Consider the following 18250-nt stretch of genomic DNA (forward strand, 5'->3'; position numbering starts at 1 on the left):
TATGGAAGAAACAATAGCACAAATCAAAGTTATTTTCGACACACTGAAAAAATCAACTCAGATCAGGATTGGCTAGGAAAATGTTTCAAAGCTTTTTTTCGCTTGGGATTTTCTACTTTCTAATTATGATACAAAGACATTATCTGTCAAATTAATTGTTCAGTTCTACTTCTACAATCAAATTGCAGATGTATCCTGGATGTCCAGGATTATATAAGTTTTCTTCTTAACAGGCATTGGTAGGCTGATATTTAGCAAATTTCTAAGAGCTTAATGCTCTGTTACGATACGAAGTGGTAACCATATTGTATCCTCTTGTAAGAGTTAAAAGAAAAATAATTTTTTTATGCTGTTGCTTAAGATGCTTCTTGGGTTTATTTTTTTCTTTTCATTTTGAGAGACTATTTAAGTTCAGAAGTAAGCTTTCCTTGGAGGTTCTCAATTTTTTTTTTTTTACAAAAAGAAAGAAACTAGAGAAGAAAAGGAAACGTCATGAAGAAAGAAGATACTGTTTTATGTAAAGGAATCAACTTCCAGTGACTAGTGAAGGGTAAACCGCCTAAGATATGGTTCCTCTTTTCACTTAGAATGGAGTCCAGCCATATTACTGACATTTGCTCTGTTGTGCCAAACATATCACTTATTCTGTGTTATGCTGAAAACAACTTTAGCCAGATTTGACTGTAGTAGCATTGTCTTTTTCAGGTCTGTGGTTTGGACTTGCTCCTGAAACAGCATAAGTACAGACTTCCACACCACATCACAGTACTGCATTTATTTCCTAAGGCCTAATCTCAACAGCAATAAATCATGTTTTTGGATACAAAAGACTAGACTTTAACTCTTTGGTAGCAATGATAAGGATTTCCCTAGTTATTACAAAACAGCAAATTTCTCATTTTAACTGCCCAGCCTCAGGAATTTCACCATCTGTGCCAAGGTTCTGAACACATCTTGTGCTCTTTAGGTTATATCCTGAAAACCAGAACAACACTTTTTTTCTTTTTCTCTCTGCACAGGTAGTAAAACAGTGAATTTTGTTAAGAATGGTTAGATATCATATTTTAAAACCAGATAATTTCAGGACTATATGCAATGGTACATGCTGTCTAAGGACTTGCAATCTGTTTAGCCTCAAGACAAGCAAATCAAATGACTGAAGAAAGGATGAAAGTTAGAAAACTGATGTCAATAGAGGATATTTTCTAACTTGTTAGAATTGGCCATGTGGGAAAAGAAACATGTCCTACTCCCCACTAGGTATTCCCTTGGAAACTACCAAGTAGGTTCTTAAATCCTCTGTCCTTCTTGCTCCACCTCAGCTTCAGTGTTGCCTCTCCTCTCACAAGGAGCATTTTTGGAACATACAGTTCTTCAGGGAGACAGTATGACTTTTAATCTTTCCATTTCTGCTGCCTGCGGCTATAGACAAGAACCATTATTTGTCAATACTTTCTTTAGCCTGGTCAACTCTCTCCTTTTTTAAATAGTACTTCTTACTCAGCAAAATCCAGACAAAACTACACATTAAGGTTCCCATTTCTTTTTTTCTGCTTCTCTGCTTGTTTAAACTCCTCCAGGCAAACTCAACGCTTGCAGAACTCCAGATTATTGGAAAAATCCTTTAAGGTCTGACAGATCCTGCACCCTTATGGAACTGACCCAAGGTGGTAGGATTAGTTTGTTCTGCGTGCCTACTCACATCTATGAGCTCACCACTACAGTTTTTTACTGTCAGTGATGCTTCCTGTTCATTTGGTCTATTGACAGCCTCTGAAGAACACTACTCTCTATATACTGTTGTTATCTCACACCACACAGATGTACCGTAACAGAAACTTTTAACTTTACTTCTGCAATGATAACTTCAGGACAAATATCCATTAACAATAATTACTCTTAAAATACCTTAACTGAGTATCTTTTGCAGGAAGAGAATGTAGGGTAGCAAAAGTACTCGTTCCCAGACAGATTTGGAACACAACCACAAAAATTATACAAAATAATGGAGCCTTAAAAGCTCCCTTCACACCCTCAGTATAAGGCACAAAATCATCTTGAAAAGAATCAATTTAAATGTTTTCATAATTTCAAAAGTTTAACATTATTTAAGGGCACAAGAAGAATAACAGTTGCATACATTTTCTACATTACAAAATGAAAATATGTAATTTGTGAACCCATTCTGCTAACTAGTCAAAATTAGCTAGCACATTTTTCTGTAACAGGAAAAGCCAAAAAATATCAGGAATAATTACATGCCTAGACCAGTGATTTATAGTAAGGCTGCTATTGAATTCATTATTTATGTCAGAACAAATTATAGAATTTCTATAAAACGTCTTGACAACCCTCAGTCCATAAGAACAGCTGTCTGTAGAAGAACAGGGAGGCACAGTGAGGGAAAATCCACACAGTGGCAGACCGGACTCTACGGGGAGTGTGTGTCTACCTGGTTTTCCCCCGTTTTGAATGCCAGCATCCACCACAGGAATTCTGCCTACAACAGTCTCTACGGTTCAGCAGTCTACATACTGGGATACTTGGTGTTCACAAATAAGCATAACATGTTGAATGCAAGAGGCCAGACTCAATTACTGTTTGCTGGGCTAAGGGGCTAGCAGATGACTCGAGATGACAATTTCAGTGGGACTTCTAGGATGGCCTCAGCAGTTTCCCAAGAAAGTACATATTAGCAAGTCTCAATGTCCATTAGAGACTTCTTGATTTCTGGTTTCATTCAGTTCCTACCTGACTTCACCAGTAGACGTATTTTGTCTTTTTAAAGAGCTCCTGCTCTCATAAGCAACAGGATCAAGCTGCCAGAGGTCACCAGCGGCCTGGCTTTAAACCTTAAGTGCAAAAGTTTAGTTTCCAGAAGCAAAACAAAGCCGCCACCTTCCTTTCAGAGACTGAGGACACAATGGTCCTGAAAGAAGACTAACTCCTTAAGAAGCAACTAACACAGGAAGGAATGGAATAAAAATAGTCAGTGATACATGAGAAAGGAAGGAATTAGGGATGATGAGAGCAAGAGTGAAAGTCAGATAAACAAGAGGTGAGAGCTGACAAAGGAGGGCTGAGGGCAATATGGCATGGGTGAGTAAACAAAAAGGGAAGCTGACACAGGCACAAGTGACTAATACTGGGGGGGGGGGGGAAGAGCAAGAGACTGCTCTTGGTGGGCAAAAGTAAGTAACGTGCCTAAAGCTGACAGAGTTGTGTAGAGAGAAGCTATAATCTGAATACATTCATTAGAGACCAAAGACAATGTTTGGGATGTGCTTTGGCTTAAAAGAAGTTAGACGCGTGAGCTGTAATGGATTAAGATTCAAACACAACAGTCTAGTATCTGACCGGTTGTATTATGCACAGAAACAAGAGTGGTTATTAAAATTACTATGAAAATCGGATGAAGAATCATAAATGGTTTTGGTTGGAAGCAATCTTTAAAAACCATTAGTCCAATCCCCCTGCAATGACCAGGGACATCTTCAACTAGATTGGGTTGCTCAGAGCCCCATTCAATTTGACCTTGAATGTTTCCAGGGATGGGGCATCTACCACATCTCTGCGTAACTTGTTCCAGTGTTTTACCACTGTCTTCATAAAAAATGTCCACCTTATATCTAGTCTGAAGAAGCTACGAGACATTTTATTTTGACAAACAAAGGAGGCAATCTTTTTAGTTATGTACACACCATGCCTTACATTTTCCCAGCTCTATTAGAGATACAACAAACAGAAATAAACATTTGCCTACTATAGATAAGGAAGAGATACAGACACATAAAAGATACACACTGAAGTTCTTGTACAATAAGCTGTAAGATGAGAAATATGGCCTTATTCCAACAACTAAATGACCTGTTTGCTTTTTGATTCTTACTACTAAGCTATTAACAGCTTTAGACCATGAAAGCTGTTCAAAATACAAACAGTTTTCTAAGCATATTTCCTTCCTTTATTCTAAAAACTGTAAGGGTTTCACTGACATGTATTAAACTAAAAAGCAAAGAAAACATCTCAGTTTTAGCCAATGATAAAACCTCAAACCAGGCACAGTACTAATTTGGGGGAATGTAATGCATATGCTTTTCCTCTCCAAGTGTTGGAATTTTGAAATCAAACATTTCATTTTACAGTGCAGAAAAATCTTTCCCTGTCTATTTATAGAAATCTCTAAAAGATTTTCTCTCTCATCTTTTGTCTGGACTAGACAGAATTCATTGTAGAATGTGTTGGCCAACATATTCTGACAAATGTAATGAAGAAAAATCTAGCTGACACAAGACATTAAGTCTTTCAAGAAAAAAAGCCTGAGCTCCAATTTAATTAATGCAAGACATGCTTAAGAATAATACAGACAAGGCAGTAAAATCTCAAATATGTCAAAATATACCAACTAATACCTAGTGTCACGATTTTTATTTCAGTTCAGAAAAGGCCTCACATCTCAGCTTCCCAGCTAGAAGAACATTAAATAGTGTAAATATTTTAAAACATTTTTGCAAACTGAAACAAGTAGAGCATGATGCTTTTAAACATTTTATTGGCATTTATTTGAATAGTCTTCATAACTAGCAGCTCTACTTGCTATGATTAATGCAGCCAATCCAAACATGTCAGATGTATTTATGCCATACCATATTATCATATATGCTAAGCATATAAATTAAACACAGAAAAAAAAAGTCTGACTTTTCTCACAGTAATCACGAGACTCATTTATGATACACATCACATGAACAGTCCAATGAGCTGGCATTGGTTCGATTTCTTGATGCAATGAGCTAACCTTCATGAACAGAATATGAACCTTTCTTATTTGTGTATTTGCACAACTGGAAATTACTTTTCACAAGGGTCACAAACGCTTCATGTGAGCTACCCTATGAAGTTTTCTTGCATATTTCATGTTACAATTATGTATTAAAAATAACACTTTCCTTTATCAGCATGTAAGTTATACCAATAAAAATGTATTTGTGGAAGAAAAACACACAAACAGCTGCGCAGTGGGGTCCTGCTGACAAGAACACATGCTTCCCCCCCTTCAGTCATAATGTACTGTTTAAAACATGATCAGTACTTGAATTCAAGCATTCTACAGATACATGTATAATAAATGTGCATACATCCTCCACGCAGATGCATTTAAATGTTTCACAAATTAATTTAATCTCAACTCCTTAATTTCCAGTCAACAGCATTTGAAAATTCCATTTTACTATTTAAATGTGCAGCTTTTGATAAAAGACAAAAAAGGAAACACTGTAGAATTACCAGAATTAGAGCTGCTTAATCTTTGTCCTTCTATAACATAGAGGGCACCATGTTTTTCCATAACATACTGAAGCCAACTAACTCCTTATACAAGGGCAGTACATGGCACAAAACAACACCCAAAATCACTGCTGAACATAATGGGGTTTACTCAAAGTAGGACCGCTAAGCAAGTAAACAGATGTTTCACTGAATCTAAGCTGTAAGTGTTTTTTAGGAAAATTTCTCAAAAACAGGGACTCCAAGTCCTTCCCCTTTGCATCTCCTTTCAAAAGCCCAAGGTTTATAGATTTAGAACTTGATTAAACATTTTTTGCACTCGAAAATCTTAAACTGACCATCAACAAATGTACCAAAGAAAGTACCAATTAGAAATCCCTTCCAGTAGCCTGGCTACCTAAAACTTCAGAAGTAAAAAGATCAAAGGAAGAAAAAAACTAAAGAAAGGAAAACTCATTGGAGACGTTTCAGTTTTTCATCCTTAATTTTTGGGGAATGGAAAAAGAAATTCAAGCAGGAGCAGGGTAAGATAGATTTATTGCTTATCGAGTTCATATATTTTTTCCCAAAGTGGCTAGAAGAAGAATAGCTAGAATTGACTGCATCTGTTTTTCTTTAAAAAGAAAACAAAAAACAAAACAGTGACATTTTACTGATGATAAATGAATCATTGAGTATCAGATTTACACATTTCAGACACCTTGGGGGGAAGAAAAAATACATACTTCATGACTGCAATCAAAGACTATAACATTCTAATCAAACCTGTCCTAAATTGTGCATTAAATCAAAAAAATCTCTTCCTGCTTCAATATTTTGTCGTTAACATAGACCAGAAAGACTGCTTGGTGTACTGAGATGAAAAATATTCTACTTCCAGTCAAAAATATAGACATGATATGATCATAGAAAATTAAACTCAAGTTGCTTAGACAGTAGCAAACAAGAATTCAACCATCTTCATTTTTTCCGATGGTATTTACTTTGGAAAAAGGGGAGATTGTATTTACTCCTTGTTTAGTTCATCTGTGCTCCTTCCAGCCAAACAGGTAGATCAGTAGAATATGTCACTAAAAAAAGTGACTGCTAGTACTGATAACACATGAATTGAACTGATCAGCAGAACACTGTCAAAAATAGATTATTAAGCACCATATAGAAGAGTGAGAATGTCCTATTTCCTTCGGATGATACCTCAGACAGTGTTTTGTTGAAAGGGAGTTTAATTTAATTTTCTTTCTGCAACGAAATCTTTCTTGCTTAAGTAGATTATAATAGTTATAACTGGTGAAGGACATAAGGGGGGAAGGGAAGCCTGTGACATGTCAACTGGCTGTCAGAGAGGCTGCTAGAAAAAATAAGTGAGCTGCTGATAGATAAAGAAGAAGGAGGAGGGGGAGAAGAAAGGCTACTGTGGGAAAAAATGTTACTAACTGTCATCAAATTTGCCTGCTTAACTTCTCAAACCCTTAGACAAGCAAATAATCTATTAATATTTAAACATGATTTTCATGTTCTTTTAGCACTGCAGTTTCAGTGAGACCACTAAAATTTATTGCTCAAGTAATTCTGTACAGATTACACAAAAGAGCATGTTATTCTAGAAAGGAAAGGCTACCCCAAATTTGTTGCTCAGAAAGGCACACAATAAATCAGGAATCATCTCTTGCAAGACGTGATGCAAGCAGAGTTGTGGATCCCAGGGACTGCGGAAAGAATTTAGACCACAGAGGAGAACAAAGTTGAAAGGGATAAAAGCGTCAATTATGTTGAAATTTGATACTTTGTAAAATAAACCAACTTCAAACAGACCGTTACTTAATCCCAGTTTTGGAATGGAATGCAAGCTTCCCCCCTACCCTGCAACACATGTACTACAGCACCCAGTTACTTTACCCAAAACACCTAAATGCATACAATACAACAGCAGCAAACATGACTGACAACACTAGGCTAGTTTCCTATCCACAAAACATCCCAAAGGTATGTAACAGACACTTTGTGAACAAGCTTCCAAGAAATCCAGTTGAGTCTTTGAACGTGCAGCAGAAACAAGCAGCTTCTCTTTTGCTATACTCAATGTGATTTCCCAATATTGTGAGATGGGCCACAAGGCATACATGCATTAAATTAGCAAGTGTTTAGATCCTGACATTCCTGCAAAATGATTCAGACTTTTGAATAAAAGTGCTTAGAACAGAAAAATAAATGAAAGAAAAGAAAAAGAATAAAATAGGTTTGAGTTCATTTACTTTAAAAAAAAGTCTCACTAGTACTAGCAGGGCTTTGCTGAGAGAAAGCCTTTGCAGTGTTATAATCTCGTAACCAACAGAGTCTATTCAAAATGGGCAATACAGCTTAGAAAAAGAAGTGAAAGAAACTTTTTACAAAGCCACTAAAGTTACAGCAGTAGAGACACATGGCACTCTTAATGAGCTTTTCAATACTCTTGCTGCTTATAAAACATAAAAAACTGCAGCCATTTTCTCAGCAGAGAAAAATGCACTGCTTTTATTTAAGTTATATAAACAACTTCTCTTCAGAAACCAAATTGGCATGTTAGTTTTATAGAGATTTTGATAGGAAGGCTTAACATTAAAAATATCATATGCCGTGATTTAATTGCTCCCTAGTTCCACATTAATATCACAAATGCCATAGAAAAGATGAGAAAAACAAAGCATTCCCATTTCCACCTTCCACTCCCTCCTCCCAAAGCCCTCCTTCTACATTGAAAAGAAGAAAAACTATTCATATATGCATATTCATACACATACACTCAATAAAATGTGCACTATAATTCTTCACTGTGATTTTCAAAAGGTACCATACAACATCAGTTTCTATTACACTCAATAAATGCCCACCTCTGGAAAAAAATCTGTCCAACCATTCTCAAATTTCTTAGTAAAAACAGTTTCTTATGGAATTGGTAGCTCTACACAGTGGAAAAACATTCCCATCTGGTCTATCTTTGGAATACACAGTATTCCTTGGATTTTGCACACTCCTTCCACATTCAACAAGTCCTCAATCAGACCTTGGTATCCTTCACACCATTACTGGAAACATTTCAGAATGGTACAGTATTTTTGTCTGAAGATGGTGAACAGCTTTTAAGTTTTGTACTCCAAGCAAAAGCTATTACAACTGCTTTTTTTCCTCTTTCAGAAAGATATCCTCACCTGTTCTGCACACAGACAGAAGAATTGCCAGAGCTTCCTTTTCCCACTTTCATCACTTAATAAAGAAACCAACTGTTCTACTCTCCATAAATGATAGAAGTCTCAGGAGTATAACAAACCAAAGCAACTAAATTTTCCATGGTTGCTTTTCTTTCCCTTCCCATCTTCTGTGGATTCCAAAGGATATGGGAATGAACAAAGCAAGGCTTCTCTTCCACAGGTTCTGCTTACTTTCTCAGCTCCCCACAGGTTAATACTGTTGCTACCACTCAATGTCCCTTGACCATAACACACTAATAAGGGGAAAAAGTAATATTCTTCTACACTGGGCTAGGTGCTTATCACATTTACCACAAAGTCCATTTCTCCTGGATTATGCAAAGGCTTCAACAGATGGAATGGGTAATTTTAAGGACCAGCTGCAGCTCCTTAATCCGGGATACTTGTTGGAGGGTCATATTAGACTATGAAACATTGCATTATCTCCATAGTATGTAAAATATAAGCTATAGTATAAGCTTTCTGTAAAGCAGTAAGAACTTGCATTGCAGAGTTTAATCCTATTAGTGTTTTGTTTTAAAAAGAAAACATTTTTCTCTTTTGTAAGATAATAATGCAACACCATCCAGTATTTAATATTTTCCCTATTTCCCTCCAAAAACTGCATCATATTAAATTAAAACATAAAGTAATAATTACTAGTTGTTACACAGAGCTTTCATGTGTTCCTGAAACTTTTTTTTTTACATTTCAGAAATACTTTGTAGGCTTCTTTTCTAAGGCTTATGTTGACATCACAAACACCATTTATAAAGCTTTAAATGTAATTTATTTATTTTTTTAATATCACGTACATTTATGTAACACTGTTGTTCATTTAGTCTCCTCTCTGGTATATTGTCTTAACTGCATGACCTATTCAAAATAATGTACACAGCAAGTATTTAATAGAAGTGATTTTAAGACCTTACTTTTGCTCATTTTTGAAAAGGATTTTTTTCTAAAAGAAGTATTTTGGCCACTGCTATACAGCTCAGTGATGTACTTGTGAAATTCTAGGGAAAAACTGGTGTCCAAAATAAAACATAGCAGAACTTCACATTTGTATTTTTACATTAAAAAAAAATCCACTGAAATTAAAGATGGATAAGGAAGCATATTTAAGCTTTGCAAAACTAACTCAGGAACCTGGGAGTAAACTAAGCTACAAAATCTCGATGTAAAAGCAGCACTGTGCTAGTTCTTTGGTTTCTTACATTATCTGCTTCCTACTTCCTATACAGAAAGCTCTGGGGAAAAAGTTTATTATAAGGAAGAAACCAGTACTTCTACCAGAGAAGCACTGAGTCTCACTACTGGCTTACTGTCCCTCTTTCCCTCTCTTAAAAATGGCTTTTAAATGCAATATTCAGTTAGCTATTTCAGAACATTCCCCAAATATCAACTGCATACCTGTGTCTCCAAAGCTTTTGTGATATTTGAATTCTCAGTAAGATCTTTGCTTTCTCAGGGGACCAAGTGCTTACCATAAGAGAAAAAATTTTTAAAAATTTTAACTGTTTCCCTAAACTGTTAGGTGTGAGTAAAGTAACATTTTATCCTCTTTAAAATCAAATGTTTTATTTTTGTGTTTATTCTTACTCTTCTTATGCTATAACGTAGAATCTGAACTACGTTACTTCTCATGTAAAGACATTAAATCAACAATAAAAATACAAGAAGAAAAACAAAATCAGGTACATCTAATTTCACTTACAGATTAATATCTTAAAAGTTGAAATATTATGCTGATGATAGGCTAAGAGATTTGATGAGAACACCTCAAGATTTAAGTCCAAATTATTGTACCAAAAGGTGTTATCCCAGCCAATCACACCACATACACCTTGACAGCTTGCTTCAAAAATTAGCAAGACTGAAAGTAATTTTGAGCTACAAAAGCTAGTACTTGCAGGACAATGGCAACTTCTTCCAAGTGATTTAAGTAAATGGAAAGCAGCAATCCTTTTGTATTGACTGCAGTGACTTAATAGTGTTATTTTTAGTATTGTAAGCTCTGTTGTTAAATATATATATGTTAAAGATCTAGTAATTTTCAACTTCTACAGATCTAAAAGGGAGTTTAGAATGCCTGGGTTTTTTTCCAAACTACACCTAATATGAGGCAGGACCACATCATCTACTTGAGATCAATTTGATCATCCTTTCCCTCCCGTACTATGTATATCTTAATTCTCTCTGCTCAAGAGAAATTGAACGTCACATGCATTTATTTTGCAATGTCCAAAGCAAGAAGATCTCTTGATAATTCACTGAGCAATTAAAATGCCTTATAATTTCTCAAGTTTCCTAAGATATCTTGAAATGCCTTCCTTTTTTGAGGAAACAAATTTCAGCAGATATCAGATGAATGCATGACAACCATCTAACCAGCCTGCAGATTTAGGAATCCACATGTAGGCTGAGAAGATGCCTGCTCACACACACAACAGAGCAGTTTAAATGATGCTAAAGAAATTACTAGAGCAGCATCGATATGGTGCTCATTGTCCTATTTTGGTAAATACCTTTAGTATAAATTGTAACAGTTACGGTGCCACTTTTTTTTACTCAGCTGGCAGACACCATAAGAACCAAGGCTGTGTTAACATTCACACAAGGCTGTGTTAACATTGACACAGAACATTCCTACTTCCAGGGAGCACAGTGGATGGATATGCCTCAGTGACCCAGATCTAAGACACAAAAGAGCTCAGAAATTTCATCACGAAATTCTGCAGTGACTATTCACAATTTTAGGCTCAGATGAAAATGCCACAAGATACATATAATGAAAGTAACTTATATAAGCTAATGTCTAGTTCCTGCTTTCAGCTTCCAGGAAAGATTTGGGATGGGATTGTTACAATTCAAACTTGTTCTTGTGCCTTAGAGCATAGGTCAAGATCAAAAGAGAAAATAATGGTAAGATTAATTTGTGTCCGTACATCCAGTTAACTTGGTAACATTAAGCAAAAGTTTAAAAGAACACTATTCTGATATTGAAATTTACTATTTAATCTCATTTTTAGACTACCAGTTACTTTATCTCACTGCTGTCCACTGAATTTTGCATTACTAATGAGATCTACATTCCTCTTCGTTTATTGCCATAGACCCTTCTGGTTTTGCTACTCTGAGCACAGAGCGATAGGGGAGCCTACACATATCTTTCAGCTGTTTCTCAGGAGATCTAACCTGCTGATCTTACTAGAGTGGCTTCTGATCTTACTAGCGTGAAGCAAGCCGTAGCTGACTTAGAAGCTCCATGAAAAGATAAATAAATAAGTGAAAACATAAGCTCCCCACAGTCACTGCAATAAAAAATTAAAAAGCAAGTTAATCAGCTGTCCTGTGGATTTTGAGGGATCACCCACTAGGTGGCAGAAAAATGCAGTTTAATTTTCTCATCATGATAAAGAATTCACCCAACCGATTTACATCTCAGATAACAGGTAATACTATCTATCAAGCAATGTCAGATAAAAAGATGACAAAAAAGCTGATTATCTGTCTTTCCTAGAGTATGAGCTACCTCAACTTTTTCTACTCTCCTGTAAAACCTGAAGAACATTTAAATGTCTGAAAACTCAAGTGTTAAAACAGTTAAACCCCATTGCTAGTTTTATTATTCTGGAAAGTACACCACTACAGGAGTACAATCTATCTTGTTCTGTTATCACAATATCACTCCATTTCATATTAAAATCATAGAATATACGGAGAAGTTATTTCCAGATTCAGGTATATGATGGTTGCTTTTCCACCCAAAAATTACATGAACAATAGCAGGTAGTGTGAAGACTGAAGCAAGAAGTACACAAAAACAGTGCAGGGAATTTGGAAACTACATCTGAGAAGCAAGGTTCTGAGTTGTCACAGAAAACCATCTATTTATAATTCTATATAATGCTTTAACATGATTTTAACAACAAAAATGGTAGGGTTTGTTTTAATGAAATTATATGCATGTCTTGTTTGTATTAACAGTATTTTGGGGGGGAAATGGCATTGTAATAGTTTCACCATTTTTTAAAAAAACCTTGCAGTACTCAGTTCACCAGTTTGGTGGGTTTTTTAATTCCTATGGGCTTTTCTACGTGCATATTTCCTGTCTTTGTATGTACTGATTGTTTCTGTAATTTTTTCTTTTCCTTCAATGGTCATCATTCTTTAATATTCTTATTGGGTACTTCAATTACTACAATATGAAATGAGAGTGGAAACTCTCATTTTTTCTACATTTCATTTTTTTCCTGCTCTCTATTCCTACCTTTTCAGAAAACAACACAGAACAAAAGTGTACTTCAAAACAAAGTACTTTAGAAATTATATCATGAGAAAGCACTACTATCACTGTAGCAACAAACAGAAAACCTACAAAACCCAAACTGTTTTACAAAAATTCACTCAGTTCCCTCATGCATATTTTACATGTACTGTATTAGCATAAAGATCTAAACAAACATTACTTTAAAACCAATCTATTTTACACTTATCTAATAAGATTAGGATTTTCTTTTCAACAGACTGAACTTCCTTTTACAAAAAAAAAAAAAAACCCAACCAAACATTACCACAGTTAACCTTGGATTACTGTCCATAGTCCTTTCACATAACTACAACTGCCAGTGATAAAATTCTAGCTCAGTTGAAATCAAAGGGATTTTTGCTAAGATCCAATAATTTATTTTTTCAGATGACACTACTACAGCAATAAAGTCTCAGACTGCAAGGCTTGGGTAGGAAAGCAAGTCCTCTTTATTGTACCCAAAGTTAAGTCTAACATTGTGGAAAGTAAGTAAAAAAGGCAACATAATCACAAGCCTTTCCTCCTCCACCCTTCCATCTAAAATAATGTTGAAAACTACACAAAAGCAGAAAAGATCAAGAAAGAAGCAAATTGTGTTTTGTCTTAAGTAAAAAAAAATTACATTGAAAAAATACTGAGAATTTTCAAAGCTTCATTTGGAAGTTACAAAATTATTCTGCAGCAAATCAGCCACTGAACTGGGAAGAAACATGTCTAAGCAGAACATCTGATACAGACTGAATAAATCTGATAGAATAAAGTTCAAAATCCTTTTGAACTCCACTTAAACACTGTTCAAAGAGCAGCACTTTCACAGCGTCACAGGAAGAGTTTGCTGAATTAGCTATAATTCATTTAGCTAATAAAAACCAAACAAACACATTAAAAAATGTTTTGTATGTGTTTTCAGGTGAAATTAACGTTTTTAAATGTCAAATTCTTCCTCATGATGATGGCTGAAAATCAGACAGAACTTCAGCATCACTTTAATTTCTTCAAATAAGAAAAAGTTAAGGAAACACCTGAGTACTAACACGGATTTGCTTTACAAACAGGTTCCTCGTTAATATGACAGATTACTGCTTGGTACCGAAATATTAAGTGAAAACATGTTTACTATGAAGTCCAGATAAGTTACTTACTGAAGTAAAAGCCAAAAGTTCTTCTTCAGTTAATTTGTGTATTGGATTGTTCTTCTGGAAGTCTATACTGTAAAGAGAAAAACATAAAACAATGCTGATTTCATCTTTAGAATAACATTATGCAGACCACATTTTTCAAACTTGCGGAAATCTAAAGGACATTCTGGAAAACTGTAACAATGACAAATGGGAGTATGGTATGTGCAGAAGATGACCTAGACCTAGGAATAGTCACAGAAATAAAGAACCATTTAGAGGACCAAAATATTTTAGAGTACCTTTCCAATACTATTCTCAAGTGAAAAGTCTTACTTGGTTTAAGCTTATGGGAATAATGATTTCACAAATCCTATAAAGTTTGAAATCCATTGTTTGTTTTTATAGAGATCTGTTTTCAGTTAAAATCCTATAACTAACTGAAAGCAAACTCCACAAAGCAAAAAACTACTAATGCTGAAGGGTAATCTCAAACAAACACCCCCTTTCTAGTTGCTCAAGAAATGTCACCACAGGGGTCCATCTCTCACTAACCAGCATTACCACTACCTTGTCGTATTCAAAGGGGTAAAACCAGAAGAATACACAGAGGTGAGAATGAAAACTATTTTATTCAGAGTTGGATCTGCTTACAGAGATGATAAAGAAACTTGCAACTCTACATGGGTGGACATTCTCTTTAGACAACAGTCCACCAACACTTACAAACATACTACAAGAGATATCACCAAATCGCACAAAAAGCAAAGCTATAATTCAAGCTCCCTGTTAAAACCAAAGCTATCAAGTGAAAATATATCATACCACAGATCATCACCAAACCTATATAATGGTCATATACATAAGCTTAAATTTATCACACTAAATTTTGCAGAAGCCTTCATATTCTAGGCTAAAATTGCAAAGATACTTACTGTGATGATAGGTTACTGACTGAAATTACACTCCCTATATTACATACCTTACTTTGGAGATAAGACTTTGCCCCAATCTAACTTTCCTTTCTTGCCATTTTATTAATTCTTCTTTGTACATACGATACAATTACCACTGCATAAATAATGATCAATACTTTGACTAAAACCCTGTTACTAACCACAAGAATAAGATAAAGAATAGATGACTTTTGAAAACTCAATTATCTTTAAAAAGTCATGGCGATCAAGAGAGGTTCCCAAGGACTAACAGAAAGCAAATGTCATTCCTGTCTTCAGCAAAAGCAAAAAAGAAGGATCCAGGTTAGCCTCATCTCATGAAGCAATACATCCTTGAAGCCATTTCTTAACACATGAAGGCAGCAGTCAGTAACATTCACCAAGAGAAAGCCACACCTGACCAACTTGATAATCTCTATGATGAGCTTGGTAGATTGGAGGAGAGCAGTGGACACTGGCTATCTGAACTTCAGTAAGACTGAAAACCGCCTGAACAGACAAGCCCAAGGAGTTGTGATCAGCAGTACAAAGTGTAGTTGGAAGTCCAATAACTAGTGGTGTACCACTGGGGTCTATAGAGAGTTCAATACTGTTCAACATCTTTATTAAGCATCTGGATGATGGGGCTGAGCGTACCCTCAGCAAGTTTCCTGATGGCACAATATTGAGAGGAGTGGCTGATATACCAGCACTTATGCTACTATCCAAAGAGATCTCCAGAAGCTGGAGATACAGGCTGACAGGAACCTCATGCAGTTCTGCCAAGGGAAATGCCAAGAACTGACCTTGCTGGAGCAACTCCATCAGTCCTTCCTCACCGCAACCAATCTGTGATATGAAGGACAAGAAGGTGAGAGAGTAGTCTGCATAGATTTAAGGAGAAGAAAACACGCCTGAATAACCAGATAGCCTTCCATAATGAGATGACTACGTTGGTGGGCTTTATCTTGACTTTGGAAAGGTGCTTCACACTGTCTTCCATAACATCCTCATAGATAAACTGATAAAATATAGACTAGGTAAATGCACAGCACTGTATACTGAAAACCACATGAACTGCTGTTTTCAAAGGACTATGCCAAGCAGCATGAAGTCCAGCTGGAGGACAGTGCCCAGCAGTGTATGCCAGGGATCAAATAAAGTTTGAAATCTTCATTAATGACCTTGATGACAGGACAGGATGCAAAGTCCTGCACTTAGGGAGGAATAGCCCCATGCACCAGTACAGCCTGGGGGTTGATCACCCGGTACTGAGCTTGGCAGAAAAGGACCTGGGGTCTCAGTGAAAACAAAGCTGAACACAAGTCAGCAATGTGCCCTCATACCAAAGTCATCCAAAGCCTCATGGGCTACATTAGGAAAGTCCTGCCAGCAGTCAAGGGAGGTGATCCTTCCCCTCTACTCAGTGCCCTGGTGAGACCATACCTGGGGTGCTGTCTCCAGCTCAGGCTCCTCAGTCCAAGAACGACAGGGACATATGGGAGCAAGACCATTAATGGGCCACAAATATGGTAAATATAGGCAGGCACCTGAGAAAGGGAGAGAGTGAGAAAGTTGGGATAGTTTAAGTTGGGTAAGAGAAGGCTCCAGGAGATCATATGAGTGTCTATAAATACCTGATGGCAGAGTGAACAGGAAATCACCTGTCTCTTCTCAGCGACGCCTAATGAAGGGACAAGAAACAGTGGCCACAAACTGAAATCCAGGAAATTCCAACAAAAAAAGAGTAAAACACATGAAGGGATTATTCACGGAGGTTGTGGTGACTCTGTTGTTGGAGATATTCAAGGCCCAATTAGACATGGCTGTAAAAAGCCTGCTCTAGTTGACTGCTTCAAGCAAGGAAGTTGGACCACATAACCTCTAGAGGTCCCCTTCAACTCTCAAAAAAATCTTTAAATTTTCATTTAATGATACTTACAGTTTATATTTTTCAGCCTTGTATTTTGTTAACAAAATGAAGAACAGACACTATTATTGAAAACTAGAAATAAACCTTTTTTTTACATTGTACTTGAAAGTTTGTCCAAATTGTGCGTGTTACCAGCTATCACAACAGGGACTCTTTTGGGGGAAAAAAAAAAAAAAATTGCACATTACTGTAGGGAAGAACATGACCAGAGTAGCTATAAGACAACAATTTCTACAGTGGAAGAAAGCTTGAGAGCTCTTTCAGCACTACAAACCTCTAAATTCAGACAAATGGTTATGTAATATGTTCCTACAGACTTCCTATGACAGAGGTTCCACACATCAGCATAAATGTATGAAGCATGTTTCATACCACCATCAGCTTGAGCAAGCTATATAAATGTGGCCACAAGGACATACTAATTATGCTTTTGGTTGAAAAAAGGCTTCAAAAAGCAAGCCACCTCCTTTTGGTTTTGTTACATTCTGTAAAGTTGGACTGACAATAAGAAAAACTATTTTTCCTCCTTCCTGATTTAACTTGTGTAGTTCTGAATTTTGGTGAAGACTAGGGGAAAAAAAATTCTGTCGTATATATAATTGTTTTTCCCTTCCTTGAGAAATTTTTTCATGCAAACAGGAAAGTAATAAAAAATTCTCTGCGTCAGTTACTATGTCCAATGTCCTTGTCCAATGTCAGCTGCTAGTGGAAATACTTACAGTTGGCTTGATGTAGTCAATTAAAGTCACTAAATGCTAGTCACTGATACGAATGTGACTTCACGTAAAAAACAATAAGTTTCTCTACGCATGGGGGAGAAAACAAAACAAAACAAAAGCGTAAAAAAAGGCAGCAAGAAAACTCCAAGTATTACAACAACACAACAGCAGCTAGGCAACCAGAACGTTGAGTGACATGACCATAGCTTTTGAAAAGCACGGGTAAACAAAGGGACGGGTAAATTTTGACAAAAGTGTAACTTATTTTTCAGCATCTTAAAAATACATTGATTCAAGCAGAAAGGATGAATCCTCTTCTTATTCTAGACAGATTTTTGTCACAGTTTTTTGAAGCATATAGATGCAGTTCTTCCAGATCAAAGCAGTGCTAAAATAGATCTCTAATTTCCATTTCTGCCAAATCCATTTGCAAAGCTTGAAGACACATAACTACAGTAATGCAAGCATTGAAAGACAAGAGAAAAACTAAATTTTTTTAATTATTTTTCCACACTGAATCAAATCAAATTTAAAGCTATATTTTGAATCTGAATCTAGAGTAGAATTGTAGCTTGGTTTTAAGCATTTCTAATGACTGTGTTAGCTCTTGTCAGAGTACTTCTATGACCTGTATTTGTTCTGATTTCAAGGACAGTTTAAACAGTTCATCCCAGAGAATTTCTGGAGTTGAAATTTGAGTGAAATCTAGAATCTATTGCTGTA

General features: G+C 36.0%; 1 protein-coding gene across 1 annotated transcript in view; it reads right to left on the reverse strand.

Moving 5' to 3' along the window:
* Positions 1-18250, reverse strand: part of TTC27 (tetratricopeptide repeat domain 27) — a 124569-nt gene that overhangs the window by 66837 nt on the left and 39482 nt on the right. The window contains exon 9 of the mRNA XM_032683979.1: positions 13965-14031. Coding sequence (XP_032539870.1) covers positions 13965-14031 — 67 coding nt within the window. The remainder of the gene's footprint in view (positions 1-13964; positions 14032-18250) is intronic.

This window comes from Chiroxiphia lanceolata, chromosome 3 (genome assembly GCF_009829145.1).
Source record: "Chiroxiphia lanceolata isolate bChiLan1 chromosome 3, bChiLan1.pri, whole genome shotgun sequence".
In the NCBI taxonomy this organism is placed as follows: Eukaryota; Metazoa; Chordata; class Aves; order Passeriformes; family Pipridae; genus Chiroxiphia; species Chiroxiphia lanceolata.